Source organism: Dendronephthya gigantea, unplaced genomic scaffold (genome assembly GCF_004324835.1).
Source record: "Dendronephthya gigantea isolate DGI-Jeju-01 unplaced genomic scaffold, DenGig_1.0 000019F, whole genome shotgun sequence".
Taxonomy (NCBI): domain Eukaryota; kingdom Metazoa; phylum Cnidaria; class Anthozoa; order Malacalcyonacea; family Nephtheidae; genus Dendronephthya; species Dendronephthya gigantea.
Genome location: NW_021163029.1, coordinates 420,833 through 440,283, shown reverse-complemented (window position 1 = coordinate 440,283; position 19,451 = coordinate 420,833). Strand labels below are relative to the sequence as shown.

The 19,451-nt window shown below is 39.6% G+C and overlaps 2 protein-coding genes across 2 annotated transcripts; both read left to right on the top strand.

Annotated features, from left to right (window-relative positions):
- Positions 1 to 2,204: 2,204 nt before the first annotated feature.
- LOC114521089 (SIN3-HDAC complex-associated factor-like) lies at positions 2,205 to 6,591 on the top strand. The gene is made up of 3 exons (XM_028541503.1): positions 2,205 to 2,505; positions 2,574 to 2,712; positions 5,916 to 6,591. The coding sequence occupies exons 1-3, from the start codon at positions 2,275 to 2,277 to the stop codon at positions 6,233 to 6,235; spliced, it is 690 nt and encodes a 229-aa protein (XP_028397304.1). The 5' UTR covers positions 2,205 to 2,274; the 3' UTR covers positions 6,236 to 6,591.
- Positions 6,592 to 13,314: 6,723 nt separating this feature from the next.
- Positions 13,315 to 18,778, top strand: LOC114521025. Its single transcript, XM_028541415.1, has one exon. The coding sequence runs from the start codon at positions 13,610 to 13,612 to the stop codon at positions 18,776 to 18,778; it is 5,169 nt and encodes a 1,722-aa protein (XP_028397216.1). The 5' UTR covers positions 13,315 to 13,609.
- Positions 18,779 to 19,451: the final 673 nt, after the last annotated feature.

Below are 19,451 nucleotides of genomic sequence, written 5' to 3'. Positions count from 1 at the left end.
TCCAGTAACTCAACTATTACAACGGGTAGTTTTATTCATGTTTGCAGCGTGGGATAAGTGGTCCGATAACGTGTTTTTTTATAATTATCACAACGTATTCAGTTATATTCAACAATGCTAATTTAGGTTCATTGTTGTTATACAATATTGGGGAAACGAGGAAACCGAACATCGATTTTGCAAGAGAAAAGTCATATATGGACGTTTCACTGGACCCCCCCCCCCCTTCTTTGAAGGTTTAGCACTACTCTGCTACACTACTATTTTCGTTCTGTATATAGAGATTACCTTATGGTTGGCGAGTATGTACGACTTTTATGCACGAGTTGTGAAGGATCGCAAAACGAACGAGTGAGCGTAGCGAACGAGTGAATTCGCGATCCTTCACAACGAGTTCATAATAAAAATCGTACAAACGAGCCAAGCATGAAATAATTTGTTTATTAAATGTGTATAGAGATCAATTTGACAACGACACGCTTTTAATATACAAAAACAGCGAGCAACAAAAATCGAAATTTAATGCATCAAAACATATTTATTATCGTTCAGTTTCTTTGTAATTTTGTTCAATAGAAGTTATAGATATTCTTTCCGAAAGATTTTAGAATGTGACGCCATCTTTGAAAGAAAATGTAAACAAATTGCCGCCAAAATGACATACGACAATTTTTCACGTGTGAAGAATATCGTACGTCCAATCAAAAGCCGTGTATGGCAGTTTTTGACACGTGAAAAACGTCGTACGTCCAGTAAAATTGCATGAGATTAATTTACACAGTGAAATACGATTTTTATTTCATCATTCTGCTGTGCATAAATCTCTATACACATATAATAATTATATTTATTTTTCCCTTGGATCTTGTTTTCATCTCGGGGAACGGCAAATTGCTCTTTTCAAGGCTCCCCCATTGAATGGCTACTCCTCATCTATTAGAAGAAAAATGCAGCAGAAGAAAAGGAGGCGTTTTTCAGTCACTGCAACACCAATTCGGCGCAAGCAATTTAATTGCTACATGGCAGCCTAGAATGAAGGATGGGTTGCGTAGTTTTTCAGTTGAGTGAAACTGAAAGTGCAGACTATTCCTATATATGTATAAGTAACCCTGCTATACGTTTTGTGACCGTAACATAGTGTTAACATAAGTTGTACCCTAAATTCTAAGTACAAAGTCCTTTCACAGTCTCAAAACTTATCAAAAGTCATTTGGTATCCAAATTAGATTTCTTGAAGCAATTTTTTTTACCCCTTCCACACGATGCAGGAAGAAAATTTCGCAAAAATTTCATGGTGTGTGAGATCTTCGACAATGCTTTTTACATTACCATTTGCCGACGAACCATTTTACGCGAGAAACATGTCCAAAATGTCGGAGCATTTGGTTATAACCCAGTCTTTTGTACACGGCATTTAATATATACAAGTTTGCCGTCTGTCCAAACAGTGGCCCAAACAAAGTTCTCATTCTTGTTTTTTGCTTTGGGTTTAGATTTCTGTTTTGAATTCGACATCCCACCTGTTACACGCGGGTGGCGAACATGGAGGTGTACTGCGGGATCAAGTAACTCTAGGCAAATCGTTTTTAATTTTGTTTGACGTGTGGACGCGGATAAATATTTTAACGGAGAAATATTTTTGCGTTTTAAAATTCTTCCGGCATCGTGTGGACGGGGCCTATACTACATAAATACCGCGTTTCACTATTGGCCTAGATCTTGCCTGGACGCATGTCGCAGGGACAAAATTTGATTTGCAGAATCAGAATGCATATATCTTGACTACTTCCGGTAAAACGTTACATCATTTGCGATTTTACATGAAGTATTAAAAATTTAGGAATTCTGATTGGCTCTGCCTGAAAATTTCGGAATTGCTCAAAACGAAATTCCTCCTTGTTGCTTGCTCCTGGAACAACCACGACATACATGTAGCACGAACCATTTCCTCGTGTGGCCATAGGACATCACCGCCGAGTGGCAACCGTCAAGGGATTTGTCCCTGCAACATGTACCTCCGTTTTACCGCACTTTTTAAGACAATAAGCAAAAAACTTTGATTTCGAGAAATCTATATAACCTCTGACCTTTGGCGAGGAAAAACCAATGGGAAAAACCATTGGGGAAAACTCGTATATAACTTCCGATCATGCGCAGTTTGTTTGTTTTTTCAGGGTCCTCCCCCTCTTGGGATCCTTCTTGCATGTCAATGTTGGCAGGATTTTTGATACTGACACTACATAACATTTAAACAAAAAAGACATCTTATACATAATGTTTGGCTCGCACAAACCAAAAGTTTATCGTTCCAGCAGTGGTTGTTGCATTTGTGGGTCAAAATCCTCTAGTTCGCGTTTTACTCCGACAGAAAAATACGAAAATCTGTTCACGGCTTGCTTCAACGTCGAGCAAGGTTCCCGAACGGGTCTGATTTGTAATGCTTGCGTTTTGCTCGTAAAACGTTGGCAAAAGTTACCTAAAGAAAACAAACGATCTTGGAGCCATGTGAGTATGTTATTTGCTGGAAACTAATCGTTTGTGGTGCAATTATATATTTTTGATATTCCCTTCAGGTTGTTGACGGAAAATGCAAATCTCGAAGGGGCTCGAGACGTTCAACATCAACAGACGAGAGAACCACCGCAGAAAAATCGGACGAAAAAATGCCCAACACAGCTATAGCACCCAATGACAACGATCAAAAAGGCAAGGGTGAGTTTCAACGGGTCATAGTCTTCGATATTTTCTTATTTTTGTGAGGTTTATCTGTTCACAATGTTATTCTCTCGTGTTAACATTGGAGGGTCTTTGCCGATATTCAATGGAAATAATTATCCAATTTCTCTAATGAAATTAGACTCGTAAAAATGGCTGCGAGTGTTGTATGAGATGTGGCTTTAATTTAGTTCTGTTTCAAAACAAGAGCCTATCAGAGAGGTTTCGAGCGCAAATGCATTTAGTTATATTTCAGTATTCCTTTTGTTACTACCCCTTGCCTTTGTCAATCAGTTAATGGATAGAGAATAGAGAATAGATACTCTATTAAGACATTACAGCCCCAACTATCTAGTAGTGTTATATAAAGTTACGTACCGAGGCGATTCTATATGTCCGAAAGATATGTTTGTCTTGAATAGATCAAATCAGATAAAGTAAAGCTGTGACACTGTTGTATTTAAAAAATTGTAAACCCTATAAACAGCCATTTTGTGTCTGTTGGTTTGGTAAACTACGGTGACAGTGCCGGGCTTATTGTCTTGCATGGAAATGATAGCAAATTCACACAAAATCTTGTCTCCTGCAACTGCTTTAGAAGCTTTAGTTCATGAATTTTGTTCCTGCAATTGTGCCCACTTCTGTCTTGTCCTAGTTGAATAAAATAAATACTATGATACTAACTAAAGGTCCACAAGTCGAAAAAAGAATAAAATTGTTTGTTATTGAGAGAGAAGATTTCTTCAGTTTAATAAGGCCAATTTGGCATGCAGCTAACTTATGGTTAAAAAGAGGCATAGTACCAGAGCAATGTTAGACCATGACATGGTAGTGTTAACATACCCTAGTGCAGGAAATGCATATCAAGCCAAAATCGTAATGAGACATCACCCAAAATTGTTCAACACCATCTAGGCCAATTTAACATTAACAGTTTTAAAACCATCTGTGATGATATTATTATGTTGAACAATTAAAGTGAGATAGAATTGTAATCTGTAATAATAAATACAACATTATATATTCAATTTTTAAATGTTTGGATTCCCACACATGTAATTTAAATCCATTATATTAATGCAAACATTGCTTCCCCAGCAATCCCATTATTGAGGTTGGATGCTATATATTTTGGTGTAAGTGTTTTTGTTATTATCACATACTATACAGTTTTTTTAAACAACCAGCTGGCAAAAATATATCGACCTAATAGTCTTCTCACAGGAATGAAAATGTGAGTTTGCATTTGAATTCAGTTTGCATTTGAGATGCCTTGCTGCACATGGTTACAGAGCAACAAACTCCTGTTATCAACAAACTCCTGTTTACCCTAAATTAATTTATTTATATTATTTTGGTATGATATGTGAAAGCTGTTCTATAGCTATAAGGACTAGAAACTCTATATGAGCTATTTCTCTGCCAGCATTTCATCAATAAATACCTTTTAAAACCAGTACCAAGTAGACTTTGTTGCCTGATAGGCTAGAAATGTTCGTTGTTTGAAAGAATTTTCACTGATTGGATACATCGATAGATAAGATATTTTATGCAAATTTATAAGACAAGTTTTTATTCCACTTGGTCTTTGTAACAGTGAAATTATTCAACTGGTATAAAAATCATTTTTTGTAATAATCCATTGATAAGATTATGACAAATGACCCATTATTCCACTCAAAAGCTGTGTTTATATTACACCTCTTTTGAAGCTTATACCTGGCTCTGACCTAATATTTTATAACTAAGCACTTTGACATTGAGCCTACATCAGGAAATCTGTGACTCTACAGTTAATATGATCCAACTCAATTGTGTTTAGACTTTAGGCACATGCATTATTGCTCAAGCATTCTTTTCTTTATGCATCGTGTATATGAATATTCTAGTATTCACGGTAAACACCGTCTTTTTCATATTTATTTGTTGACAGTTTTGAGAGATGTATTAGTTTCTTTTTCGAAATCGTCGTTTTGAATATTGGTGTTTTGCGTTATGTGTTAGTTGTGTTGAAACATGACAGACAGACAACAAAGGTTAACCATGCAATCTTGAACAAAAACCATTCATTCTTTGGAGTAAAGGGCGTGTTCAATGTTTCAAAGGTCTCTCAAAAAAGCGCATCACAATTCGCACATCCGTCTGCATGTTTTTGGCCGAGATTAAACGTGGAGCGTTCTGCCAATCAACTATTTCTCATATCGAAAGGAGGCTAATATACCGCTCAGTGCTGTAATTCACTCACGCTGACACTTAAGGTTAAACTTAAATGTGCCTAACTTTGTGTACGAGCATTAATTACACCCTCTTAGCGAACCCAGAAGATGAATTTACAAACTTTTGTCTATATGACACACACGTCGGCACAACAATCCTGTAAATCCAAGCGTAAATTTCAGTGCTTTTTAAAGAATTTCATTATTACGATTATTGAAAATAAAACAATATTAATATATATAATATGAATATAAACATCCATTAATTAGGCTTCATGATTGTGTAAATTGCTTTTGTGCAGTATGTTTGTTCCGTCTTGTAAGTTATGTATTAGCTAATTGTTATGGTATCATACATGTCAAATAATTCTTGTATCATACATTAGATGCCCCCCCCTTACTTTTTCATACATAGATCAGGTTTTAATAGATTGGTTGATTCTTTCAAGAACATAACGACCCTCTGATTGACGTTTAATCAAATTAATGCCAATAGGCGTAGGGCAAGTGGGAGGCAAATAAGTACTTCCGTAAGGGTTAACACTAATCAGGCTCCGAACAACCGGCCCTAGCAAAAACCCTCAACATCGTCAAATTGTTTTAAAGTCTAGTTTGCCTGGCTCTCACAGTCTTTTCCGGCTCTAAGGTTTATTGTTTCGCACGTACATGCCCCTGTTATGCTTTTCGAGCTTACAATTCAGGTTTTGCAGTTTTGAACATTCTTCAGGGAGTTGAACTTGAACACGGCGTCAAAACGACGTCAAAAGTTGTGTACACATTAGATAAACATCGACATCCAACTGCATATACAGCTTATATTTATACGGCTGAAAAACGGTAACATAAGTAGGATAGAATTGGTCAAGATGCCTCCCCACCCCGTTCCCCATTCTCTAACTTGGATCCTTCCCATGACACCAAGCACAACATCGACTATAGTTTTCGTACTATTCATGATATGAATGTGATACCGTTCTTCTACAGGAACAAGTCATCGTTTCAGTGATTCCAGTACACCGCCTTCGTGCAGTCCATCACCAAGCGAGATATCAGATTCTGCCATCGCTGACAATGGTCGAACATCCACCGCTTGTCAAACATCTTTTGTTTTCCCTCAATTAATGGAGAATGAAATGAAATTTCCATATATTAATCTGTCTGGTTGGAGAAGAGAGGAAGTGTGTTGTGGAACTATATTTAAAGGCCCAAATGGCGAGGTGCTGGTTGATCCAAAACTGCTCAAGCCTTATTGTTACTGCGCCCGAGGACAAAGTCTTGTGAAACAAAACTCGCTGGAAAATTAGGCCTGAAAGTATATTGTGTGCCGTTTGCATACATTTAAAAACCACGCTATTCAGCACATTGATTGATTGAAACAACAAAATTAGCCATCTCGACTAGTATTTCCGGGTGTTTTACCGAAATACCATTTGTACAGAAAATGATTCAACAAATCACAAATCGTGTGGATTATTTCAGCTAACTCGCAAGAATTGGTGAACCTCGTTCGTCGATTTTGACTCCACTCACGCAGGAATATCCTGTTTTCCAGTGGTTCCGTTGAACAGGTTCCTTCCTTTTGGCTCATTTAGACACTTCGATGTTGTTGAGAGATAAAAGAGGATAGCCTTCTTCTCTTTGTCATTTCAACAGTCTACCAGACACAGGCATGGTTTTCTTAGCTCATCAGTTATACTTCAGAAGTAGATTGCGTCTTGGTTTTCTTCGTCTAATTTGTACACACAAATTTCCATGTCGTTGTCTGATTTATACGTCACCTATTCGTATTCTCTTTCAGTAGGGATGGTTTACTCGAGGGTGCGTGCATCGGGGACCCCCCACCTCTAGCCTTAGCAGATGAGGTTGTAGTTTTTTTGGCAATCTAAGCAATGCCTTCGAGTTTTTCAAGCAAACATTCTAATCACCCCAAGCCGGTGCTTTCTCTCGTCTATGGCTAGGGTCAGCTCCCTCCCCTCCCTTGCGCTTTCTTTTCGAAGCAATCTCTTAACTTACGTCTATTACCTTTAAAATTAAAATGTTTGTTTTATAAACGTTTTAGCTAGATCTATTAAGTTTATATCTGCCATTTGACAGATAAAGTCCTCGCAAAAGTCCTGAGGTCTCTAAGGCCGTGTTTACACTATAACGGATTTGCATGGTCACGACATTAAAATTAGCAATATCAAAGCGAGTTTTACCCCCTAGAAATATGATACCATGGTTGCTTTAACATGATCTGCCAAATAAAAAAGTTCTGGGGACAGTAGCCGTAAAAAAGCTTAAAGTGATGTCGTGACCATGTGAATCCGGTGGTCCATGCCATGGACTATTGCCCCGTTTACACTGCACTGAATTTATCAGCACGACACGGCTAAAATGGCCTTTGTATTATTAGCCTGAACATGCATTAATAAAATTGGGTACGGGGAACCAATTTTAGCGGTGCCGTGCCAATAAATTGACTGTAGTGTACGGGACTTATATGGCTGGGCAGGGATATATTAGGAAATATAAGAATGTTTAGAAGTGTCAATAGACACTTCCCGAATTTGTTCTGGCGCAATAAAAAGCTTCCTACTAACAAAAGATTTTATTGCCCGCCTCGTTTCCAAGCTATTGTTTTGTGTGCACTCAAGCATATTCGGGAAGTATCTATATGTATTGATATACTAGGATTGTATACTGTTTATATTTTAGTAACATTATTTATAAATTAGTTTTAAGAGGACGGTTACATGGACCCGGCCAGAGGGCTAAGTGTAAGAATCCTTTATTCCTTTCGCATTTTCGATTACAAGAAAGACGATAGGAGGCTTTGAAGAGATTTCTTTTGTTACAAACCCTGCTCGCCATTTCCATCATTGTAATCGGTTTTATCCCACAAAAACGGGCTGAAATGAACTAACAATAGCGGTTTACACGCTTGAATCGTAAGTAGGAAATGTAAGAAAAATTTTAAGACGCAAGAAAAACTTATTGCAAAATCTTAAAATGCATGTTGCGTGCTTAAAATTTTTGAATGATATAGTGACTACAATATATAATAAATACTTTAAAATTTACAACGTGTTATTGCAAAACCCAGTTAGAGTTAGAGTAAAACGGGTATTAAGGACTTTTCACCAAGGTACGAGAAATTTAGGAACCCAGGTGACAAATAATTTTAGGGTTTTTTCCCATAGGCGTTTTTAATTTTCTCTAGACCACTTGCCTGTGACGTCACACATGACGAGCTTCGTAACTAGCCGCCACCTTGGGGGGCAAAAATTTTTGTAAACTAGTATTTTGACTCTTTAAAAGCACCTGTCTTGTAGCGAAGACGAGTTTATTTTGCATTTGCTGACATTCACAACTGTAGAAATGCTGAAATATTAGAAAATTACAACATTTGCCCAGCAATACTGCTATCAGTGCAATGCAGAGACGAACTAAATGGCTTTGGGGTTTTTTTTGGAAAGGAACTTTTATCATTCCTCATTCAAAGATATCTGCAATCCTCGTTAAATACCTTTGATCGAGGTCACAAATACGATACTGGGTAAGGTCTAACCTGATCTTCCTTGAGAGAGCACATGAGACTCAATTCTGCTCACACAAGTTCTCTACAACATCAAATCACTATCGTAATTATCGCTACTCTGGTTTTAATAAAATCATGAAAGTAATCACCACACAAAGATTAACTTTCACGACCCAACGTTTCGACACTCCGGTCTAGTGTCTTCATTAGGTCTTCATCAACCCCTGATGAAGACACTAGACCGGAGTGTCGAAACGTTGGGTCGTGAAAGTTAATCTTTGTGTGATGATTACTTTCATTATTTTATTAAAACCAGAGTAGCGATAATTACGATGGATTATATACCTGGTTGCCGTGAACTCATTAACTTCAATCAGATCACTACTTCAGTAGCTCTCATTCAAGAACATGTACTACCTCATGATCTGCATGATCTAACCCTGACTCAGTCACGTGGATTCTAACGAAAATCATTAAGCTAAGTGCACATGATGAATTTTTAAAAAACTTATATACAATGCTTTGGATTCTTGTTTTGTGGATTTTTGGCCGTGAGATATTGGAATGATCGGTCATGATGATAATCCTGTCAATCAGGTTTCGCCACAGAGTACATACATTGCACGTCGAAAATCTCAAAACAGCGTTGAATTGAGCATGACAAACTGTAGCTCTTTTCATACCAAACACCCCTCTTCCTGTTGATTTGCAAATGAGGAAAGGAAATAATAGAAAATAATAGGAAATAATATGATTCGTTGTCCATGAATTTAAGTTTACCTATTTTACAGAAACAGATCTGGAACCTTCCCCACTGGCGTAAAAAAGCAAGAAATTGCATGTCTGCATTCTAAATTTCCGAATTGTTAAGAAAAACAAACTCAAACAGCCAAACCGTCCCAATACATATTTTTTATTAATGAAAATTGCCCCTGAGAAATAGTGTCTCCTCAATTTTGCGTCCCTGTCTTTGCTATATTAATCATTGATTTACTTTTTGACAGGATTATTATAATCTTTGCATTTACAATAATTGCAAATATAAAATTGCCGTACAACGACCAACTCATACATGCATGCATTTTAAAATTGTTTTTTTTGGACGCTGTTGTAAAGTTCTCTCCACATTTTATCAAATTCGTGTTTATCAATGCTCGCCAGCGCTTCTAAAACTCTCCAAACTCTTCTTGCGTCACATAGAAAATACTCGGCATTATCAGGATGCATCTCGCAGGATTCGGCACCAAAACAACCAGACATGCACAACCGTGCTTGAATACAATAAAATATTACATCACTTTCTTCCTGGGATAAGGGGCAAATCTCATGAAAGCCAGCAACTGTGTACGCACCAACTTTGATTATGTCATCTTCAGCTACATTCATCATGTAAGCAGCGGCGATAGCAATTTCGAAAACTCTGCAACTATAATTGACATCTCCAAAATCAATGAAACCAGAAACTTCTAACTTCTCCGAATCAGGATTTTTTCTGATAATTACATTTCCGCAAGTAATATCACCATGGATGCATTGCTTTGGAAGAACATCCAATCGAGGCTTTACAAACCTTTTGAATAAATTCTCCACATCTTTTACTAACTCTTTTTGTTTTGATGAAATAAAATCAAGTCCACTTAACATTGTGTCAAAGTAATACAGATCCCAGCGATATTCCCTTTTCGTCAGGACAGGACAATTTAAATCCTAAAACGATAACGTTATGAAATTTAACTTAAAACAAAGTAAAAAAATAGGTCCGCGATGATATTCGGGACTAAATTTGATCAAAATATATTGGCAAATTTTATTTGCGAAGTGATAATTTAAATACTTAATTCGCATAGTATAATTAGACACCACGGAAATTGGTAAGACTTGAGGCTGCTTTTAAGTTACGCGTTTTTCACACGCACGTTAAAGTCTAAATCCTTATACCTGTTGCCTTTGAAAAAAATAAGTAAATCGAAACTTAGTTTTCTGCATTTTTTAGTATGCATTAATTGACCTAGATGTTAAATAATAAAAAGTTAAAAGCATTTAAAATTTTCCGTACGTGTACGTGCGTATAAAAAACAAAGTGGAAAGCAGCCTTTAAGCGTAACTTAATACTTAAGGCTGTTTTCCACTTACGCGTTTTTCATACGCACGTACACGCACGTAAAAGTCTAAATCCTTGTACATGCTACCTTTGAAAAAACCAAGTGAATAAATCGAAGGAACTTAGTTTTCTGCATATTTTAGTATGCATTAGTTGACCTAGATGTTAAATAATGAAAATTTAAAAGCATTTAAAATTTTCCGTACGTGTACGTGCGTATAAAAAACGCGTAAGTGGAAAGCAGCCTTTAGACTTTAAATTATAAATATTCAACGAAAGAAGATTGCACAAAAGATTTAAAGCTTGCATACGGTGAAAACGAATCGTTTGAAACTCTGAATTAATAACCCAACCTCGTACCCAGAGTAATAAAACCCTGTAGAGTGTCAGTAGAGTGTCTTTTCCGGAAGTAAAAAGTACACATGGTAAACCGAAAAAACGTGGGCATTTTATACATGGCCATGATTTACATAAAAGGGTCATTTCTTCCGTAAAATATCTTCAGAATTAAATTCATTTCCATAAACATTTATATAAAGTAACAGCTACCTAAATCCCAATTAACACGAAGCGTACTGTAAATCATGGCCTCGCCGCGCTGCATTCCTTCGCCGTGACGTCATAAAATGCGCGCGTTTTTCCGCATTACTTAGAGGGAAACTTAGAGGGTAGGAAGAGCTGCGATACACCTGAAACGAACAACCAAAATAAAAGCACTTCACTCTATATAGCTGTGTGCAGCATAGCCAAAATCCGTTGGCTCGGCCTTTGTATTGTATTGTATTGTAAGGGTCAATTATACTATTATCACTATAGGTGTTCGGTGTTCCAATATAACACATGAGTCATGAGGCGGTTAAAAAGATTGATACTTATCCAACAGATAAGTCCTATTTATAGGATAAACCTGCTATTCATTTTATCCGAAAGGTATCGATTACTTTACTACCGTCATTTGTTCGCCAATTTGTTTGCGTTTTTTATACAACACTAGTTCATATTTTATTTCGAGGTACCGCTATTTCGTTGTAGTCTTAATTGGAGGGTTCTTTTTTGTACGTTTTCTAACTATAAATGAATCCTTTTGTATTGAATACATTTTTATGTATATCAAATTTACCGAATTGGATTTCTTACATCAAATTTTGTAAAAGCCCATTTACACTACACAACTTTTGCTTACAACTGTCGCATGCAACCTGCCTACAACACGACTTGCTCGTGATCCACACTTGTACAACTTTGAGTTTACAATCACCAGGAGTTGTATAAAATTTCGCGGATTTTGTCTCGCTTTTGAACTAGTCTTTGTGTTTACATTGATAAAGGACTGGCTCCTTACTCCACAGGTTAATAAGCGTTTCTGTTTCTTCGTCAGTAAATATCTTTGGGTCCTTGGATTTTCTTTTGTTAGATATTACAGCTTTGCTTACATCCGCCATTTTGAAGTTATAAGTTAACATGTATTGTACCCAATTGTAGCCCCAGAAAGGAACATATTTGTGCACAATACGCCACTTTTTTACCATATTTGGCTACGACAGGCTAAAACATGTTTCAAAATCGTACAATTTTTCGTGTTGCACGCAGTTGTCGTAAGCGTATTGTTGGCTTGATTTACACTGTGCAAGTCGTGTTGTAGGCAGGTTGCATGCGACAGTTGTAAGCAAAAGTTGTGTAGTGTAAATGGGTCTTAAGAAATCCAAACGACCTCTTCGGAGGCCAAGCGTTCAGACCTCTTCGGAGGCGAATCTCTTCTAGATTTGGAAGAGAACACATCAAGTTGGTCATGCTGTCAGTTTTTATAGCAATTTATTTTATCCTATAGTATACTTTTTATTAGAAATACATAAACACGAAAAAAAGGCCAAAAAGCGCCCTTCGAACAGTTTCAAGCTCGAGTTTCGAGCACGCTGGCTTTTGTTTTGTTTCCGTGGGGAGTGAAATTCTTCTAACACGAGTTGGCTTCAACAAATCACAGGACTTCGCCTTATTCGCAGTGCCAGAAGCTCTGCTGACGCCACATGGTTCACACGGTTCCTTTTGGCCATGGTATTTACCATTGACCAGGCTCAATTCTGAGCCCGCTACAGTATCATTCTCCCCCCTAGATTTTGTAATTAACAGGGTCTCCCCTCTGGTTATTATGATTTTTTTGCCGTCAAATCTTGTTGTTTTGTTTCTTTCGGATATATTTTTCGGCCTGGCCTGCAATAAAGTGTTTTTTTTAAATTAATACAAGTCGTAGACGCTGTTTTTGCAATTGCAAGAACAAATCTATATTAAAACGTCAAAAAAATGTGGACAAAACGAAATGCTTGAACTTTTTGGCACTATTGTCTGAACTGCAGAAATATTACTAAAAGTGTGCAATTTTTAATGATGTTCTCTTGAATGTCTTCAGGACTTTATATATATCTACAGAAACGGGGGCCAAAGCACAGGCAAGATGCTGGGCAGCTGACTGATAGTAAGTGCCGGAATATAGTTTCATCCAAAAATCATATTTGCATAATATACTATATTTCATTTAGTGTTTTCATTTGGGCAAAACCATACACAATCCGGTACTCAGATTTTTCGTAATATATATTTTAATACATTAGAATTGATTAGATAGCGATTAGACCATGATTAAAAGATTACAAATATCAAAGATCCGAACATAAACGAATTTACAATACCTAAAGAGTGAATCTCTACGGACTAAAATGACTCTTCACTTGTCTGTCCGGAATTAGCTCCCAGGGGCTTTATCAGGTGACGTCAGATGACTTCACGACCATGCGGAGCAAGCTAGAAAAATATAGTGATTTGTGAAACATCTGTGAAATTACAATCTGTGACATCGAGACAAATATAATCATTTTTATTCATTCTTTTGTGATTGTTGTGGATACTTTTACTTGGAGGCGATAATCCCCAACACTTGGCACCTTCCGACGGGATTTTAGAGCTTGGTGAGTACACTTAAACAGCGAATTTTGGGACTATTTATCGTTCGTCTAATTCGAACTCGAACATAAACATTCGCCTTCGGGGCGAAATTTGTCGACTATGGAGGTCGCTGAAGAGAAATTAAAGACAAAACTCGCTCAATTAAACTTAACAGCGAATAGAACAGCGTCTATTGTGGAAAAGGGGCATGTGGAAGCGATAGAAAGGCATAAAAATACACTGAGAACTGTGATAAATGAAATAGATCAATTGCGTATTGAAATCGAAGCGTACAAAATATCAGGGAAAACTGGGGACGAAGAATTAGATGCGTGGAATGAGAATATTGATACGCATATTGCAAAGGGTGATCAAAGCGTAGAAACCTTGAAAGATTGGCTAAATAATCGAAAGACAGAGCGTAAAACACACGAGAGAGAAGAGCAGATCCAATTCGAGGTCAAGTTGCAAGAGACCAAAGCTATGTTCAAGTCAAAACCTGAGAGAAATCAAGACAGTTCTCCCCAATCTCATAGCGAAGCAACAAATGTTCAAGCGAAACTACCTAAATTAGTCATCACTAAATTTAACGGGTCATTTACTGATTGGAACAGATTCTGGGGTCAATTTACGGAGTCAATTGACAAATCCAGTTTGCCAGCGATTACTAAATTCTCATACTTGAGGGAACTGTTAGAAGACAAAGTGAGAAAAACTGTAGAAGCGCTGCCATACTCAGCAGAGGGTTATGATAGAGCGGTAGCCATCCTTAAAGAGAAGTACGGGAAGGAACGGGAGATTGTTAAAGCTTATGTGAAGGAAATATTAGAGCTTCCCCCAGTTCACACAGCCAATGCAAGGAAGATTCATGAGTTCTGTGAGAAACTAACATACAATGTGCAATCACTCCAGACCATGAATAAACTTTCTCAAGTAGATGGAGCAGTGGCAATGACTTTAGATAAATTACCAGCTATCAGAGGAGATCTCGTTCGCACAGACCAAGACTGGGAAAATTGGGATTTTGTACAACTTACAGAGGCCCTTCGACTGTGGGCAAGAAGAAACCCGATCACTGAGAACTCCAACTCCGAAGACAAGGATCGAAGACGAGACAGAATGGGTCGGACTTACCACACTCGCCAAGGGACTGGGGCACAACGTGTGTGTGTATATTGCAATGCTACTGATCATAAATCAACAAGCTGCCCAACAGTTAAAACATCAGAGGAGCGCAGAAAAATACTAGCAAGTAAAAAACTGTGTTTCAACTGTACTGGAGCCTCCCACCGAGCAGCGGAATGCAAAAGTACTGTGACCTGTCACGACTGTGGTAGACGACATCACACCTCAATCTGTGAAAATCCAAAGAAACCTGAGGGGTTCATGTCAGCCCATAGAGCAGAAGACAACCAAGTTATTTATCCAGTGGTGGTCATTGAAGTTGATGGTATAAAAACAAGAGCTCTACTTGACACCGGCTCAGGGAGTTGCTATGCCTCAGCCAAACTTATAGATGCTTTGAACAAGAAACCGAGGGAGATCCAAACAAAACGGATTGAAATGATGCTGGGATCAACAACAACCAGAGTTGAAATCTACCCTGCAACTATCAAAGGAGCTGATTGTCAATTCACAATGGAAGTCGAACTATCCAAGGTCCATAAGCCACAACTGATGGAAATTGATAATCCTCGGTATGAAGAGTTGTTAAGCAAGTACAGCCATTTGAAGGGAGTAAGAATAGATGATCCTGATGACAAACCACACCTTCCAATACATGTAGTTCTCGGAGTTAATGAGTATGCCAGCATCAAGACAACAACTGCACCGCGAGTTGGGAAACCTGGGCAACCCATTGCTGAACGTACTCGCTTGGGTTGGGTGCTAATGTCGCCTGGTAGGGAAGATGTGACCAGTCCCCTTCTGCTAACCCGATCAGTCAGTACAGACTATGAGCAGCTGTGCTCTTTGGATGTGCTAGGACTTGCTGACAAGCCAGAGAATGACCAAGGAACTGTATATCAGGAATTCAAGGAGCAACTACAACGAAACGAGGCTGGTTGGTATGAAACAGCGTTGCCTTGGAAGGCCAACCATCCGGAACTACCAACAAATGAAGTAGGCAGTCAGAGAAGGTTACGGCAACTTGTCAAACGGCTTGAGCGAGAGGGGAATTATGACGAGTACCACAGCATCCTTCAAGAACAGCTCGAAAGCGGAGTGATTGAAAGAGCACCCACAGTACCCAAAGGCAAAGAATACTACATCCCACATAAAGGAGTGTCCAAGAAAGAGGCAGAAAGTACAAAGTTGCGGGTGGTCTATGATGCATCTGCACGAGAAGATGTGAAGCATCCCTCCTTAAACGACTGCTTGAATCCAGGACCATCACTTCAAAACATGCTATGGAACATCCTGATAAGATCACGTTTCCACCCGATCCTGTTGACAGGGGACCTCCAGAAAGCGTTTTTGCAGATTAGAATAAAGGAGGAAGAGAGAGATTCATTGAGGTTCCATTGGACACCACCTGGCTGTACCGAAACCCAAGTATACCGTTTCACAAGAGCCTTGTTTGGGCTAACTTCATCGCCTTTTCTTCTCGCGGGAGTCCTCGACCAACATTTAGAACTGTGGGAACGCCAGTACCCTGAAATCGTTAAAGAGATTCGCGAAGGGCTGTACGTGGACGACCTAATGGTTGGCGGTGCATCAATTGACATTGTGCAAGAAAAGAAAGACACGTCCATCGAAGTTTTCCAAGACGCCTCTTTTACGCTTCATAAATGGCACTCAAATGCCAGAGAACTTGAAGCCAGCGGTAGTTCAGCAGCAGACGATGAATTGACCTATGCTAAGCAGCAGTTAGGGACGAGCCGACCGGGCACAAAGCTTTTAGGACTACCTTGGGACAAGGATAAAGACACCCTGAAGGTTGGGCTGCACAAAGATGAAACTATCACCACAAAACGAGGCGCTCTTTCTCAACTAGCAAAGATCTATGACCCCCTCGGTCTGGCCTCGCCAACGACCCTGCAAGGGAAATTTATTTACCGTGAGATGTGTGAAAGCAACATAGCCTGGGACGGTGAACTCCCAGCAGAGCTGAGAAAACAATGGATCGACTGGGTTTCCAAACTTCCTAGATACGTTGAAGTTGAGCGAACTCTGGCACCACATCATCAACCAATCTTAGAAATCGTATTGCACGCATTTGGAGATGCTAGCATAAAAGGGGTTAGCGCTGTTGTCTACGCGGTCGTCCGACAGGAGAATGGGACATCGCAAGGACTCGTCTGCTCAAAGTCTCGGTTAGCAAAGCGAAATTTAACCATTCCCCGGCTTGAGTTAGTGGCCGGTCACATGGCGATCAATCTGGTGACTAACGTCCGGTTAGCTATCAATCTATTCCCAGTGTCAGTACACTGTTGGCTTGACTCGACTGTGGCACTCTTCTGGATTCACGGGCACGGGGAGTACCGGCAGTTCGTTGCGAACAGGGTGCGCAAAATACAGGAGCATCAGGAGGTCAAGTGGCATTACGTGCCGACCAGTGAGAACCCCGCGGATCTGGGTAGCCGTGGCGGAAGTGTCGAACATAATCAACTATGGAACCATGGCCCGAGTTGGTTGAGCGAAGAAACTAGTTGGCCATCGGACAAGATCTTAGAGCCCAACGAGGAATCTAACGCTGAGTTAAAGGTGACTCGAAGCATCTTCGCAATGACAACTCACGTCCGTGATGACTTCGACCGACTACTTGATGCTTACGAAGTTCACAAGATTCTGCGAATTTGTGCATGGATTCGGCGATTTATCCGGAACTGCAGGACGAAAGCAGGGGTTCGGCAAGACGGCCCACTAGTCGCAAGTGAGATTGAACAACAGAGACTTTGGTGGATTAAACGAGCACAACTAGAATGTCAAGGAAGAGCCAGTTTCAAGGAAGAGCAGCTACAACTGAATCTGCAGCTAAACAACGAAAATATCCTTGAATGTAGAGGGCGAATTGAAGGAGAGTTTCCAATCTACCTGCCAGACAGTCATCCCTTTACGAACGGAATTGTACGACAAGCACACCTATTGACTTTACATGGGGGTGTGTCCCTGACAATGGCAAAGGTACGCGACGACTATTGGATTCCCAGATTGCGCCGTTTGGTCAAGAAAGTGAGGAGTGCCTGCTGGGGTTGTAAGAGATTTAGAGCACAAGCATATCAGGCGCCACCCCCAGGAAACCTTCCAAGCACACGGACACAAGGGTCTGCGCCATTCCAAGTAATTGGCGTAGACTTCGCTGGCCCGATTTACTATCAATCAAAACCTGGAACTGAAAACAAGGCATATCTAGCGCTGTTTGGTTGCAGCCTGACACGGGCCGTGTATCTAGATTTATTGAAGTCAATGGAAGCACCTGAGTTCATACTGAGCCTGAAACGGTTTATCGCACGTCGAGGCAGGCCAAAGCTTATCTACTCGGACAATGCTTTGACCTTTAAGGCGACCAAGAAATGGCTCCGATGTGTACAGAAAGATGAACGTCTCAATGATTACCTGGCTGACCTTTCCATCAAGTGGCAGTTTAACTTGAGCCGTGCCCCTTGGTGGGGAGGTCAATTTGAACGCTTAGTCGGCCTGTTTAAGAGTGCCTTTTACAAGAGTATCGGAAATCGGACATTAAGATGGAATGAGCTTGAGGAAGTTGTGATTGATGTGGAGGTCTGTCTTAACAATAGGCCTCTGAGCTATGTGGAGGACGATGTTGAACTCCCACTACTAACCCCTAACACGATGCTGACGATTAACCCTAACCACGCACCTGAATTAAAGGCGCACCACATGGACGAAGCAGATTTACGGAAACGAGCTAAGCATATTAAGAGATGCAAAGAAGCCTTGTGGAATCGCTGGACGAGAGAGTATATAAGAAGCCTACGCGAGCAGCATCGTCGTGCTGGAGGAGAACAAACCCCATACCCAACCGTTGGTGAAGTGGTTATTATAAAGGGTGAATCGAAAAACCGGAATATGTGGAAACTTGGTATCGTCACTGAATTGATAAAGGGAAGAGATGGAATAACGAGAGCAGCAAAATTAAAGGTTGGGACAGGAAACCTGGAACGTGCCCTTCAACACCTATGCCCTCTCGAACTGTCCTGTGATTGGCAACAACCACCTCGACTTAACGCAAGTGCGCCTGCGTTTCAACCACGACCAAAAAGAGACGCGGCAGCTGCGGCGGAATTGCGTATTCGACAAACGGCGGAAGAAGACAAAGAAGAATAAAGAAACAATAAGAGAAAAAAACATTAGAAACTTTGATATTTGACGTTAATGAATGTTGAACTTGCATGACAAACAGGTGTGACATGTATATCACTCCGTGTATATACATGGGGGAGTGTGTCCGGAATTAGCTCCCAGGGGCTTTATCAGGTGACGTCAGATGACTTCACGACCATGCGGAGCAAGCTAGAAAAATATAGTGATTTGTGAAACATCTGTGAAATTACAATCTGTGACATCGAGACAAATATAATCATTTTTATTCATTCTTTTGTGATTGTTGTGGATACTTTTACTTGGAGGCGATAATCCCCAACATGTCTTTACAGATAACTGCCTCGAAATGTCTCGACTACCTCAATTTCATTATTTAACTTATGTGCCGGCGGCGTGCTAAATAGCTGTCAACACTTGGCCACTAATTTAATCAAATTGCATGCAAATCAATTGGTTGAATCAAATAGAATCATTGAAACTAAACTTATACTAAATTGTTAATAAAAATTGTCAGCTTGCGAATGTCCGTTCCATATAGGTCATCAGCTTGTACCTCAATGGGCTATAAGAGTTTTCAACATTGTCTAATTGCACCCCTGGTCATGGTAATGAATAATATTCATCCCTCCATAGACTCTATTATTCCTGATTAGCCTAATAAACATAGCCCCCTGGA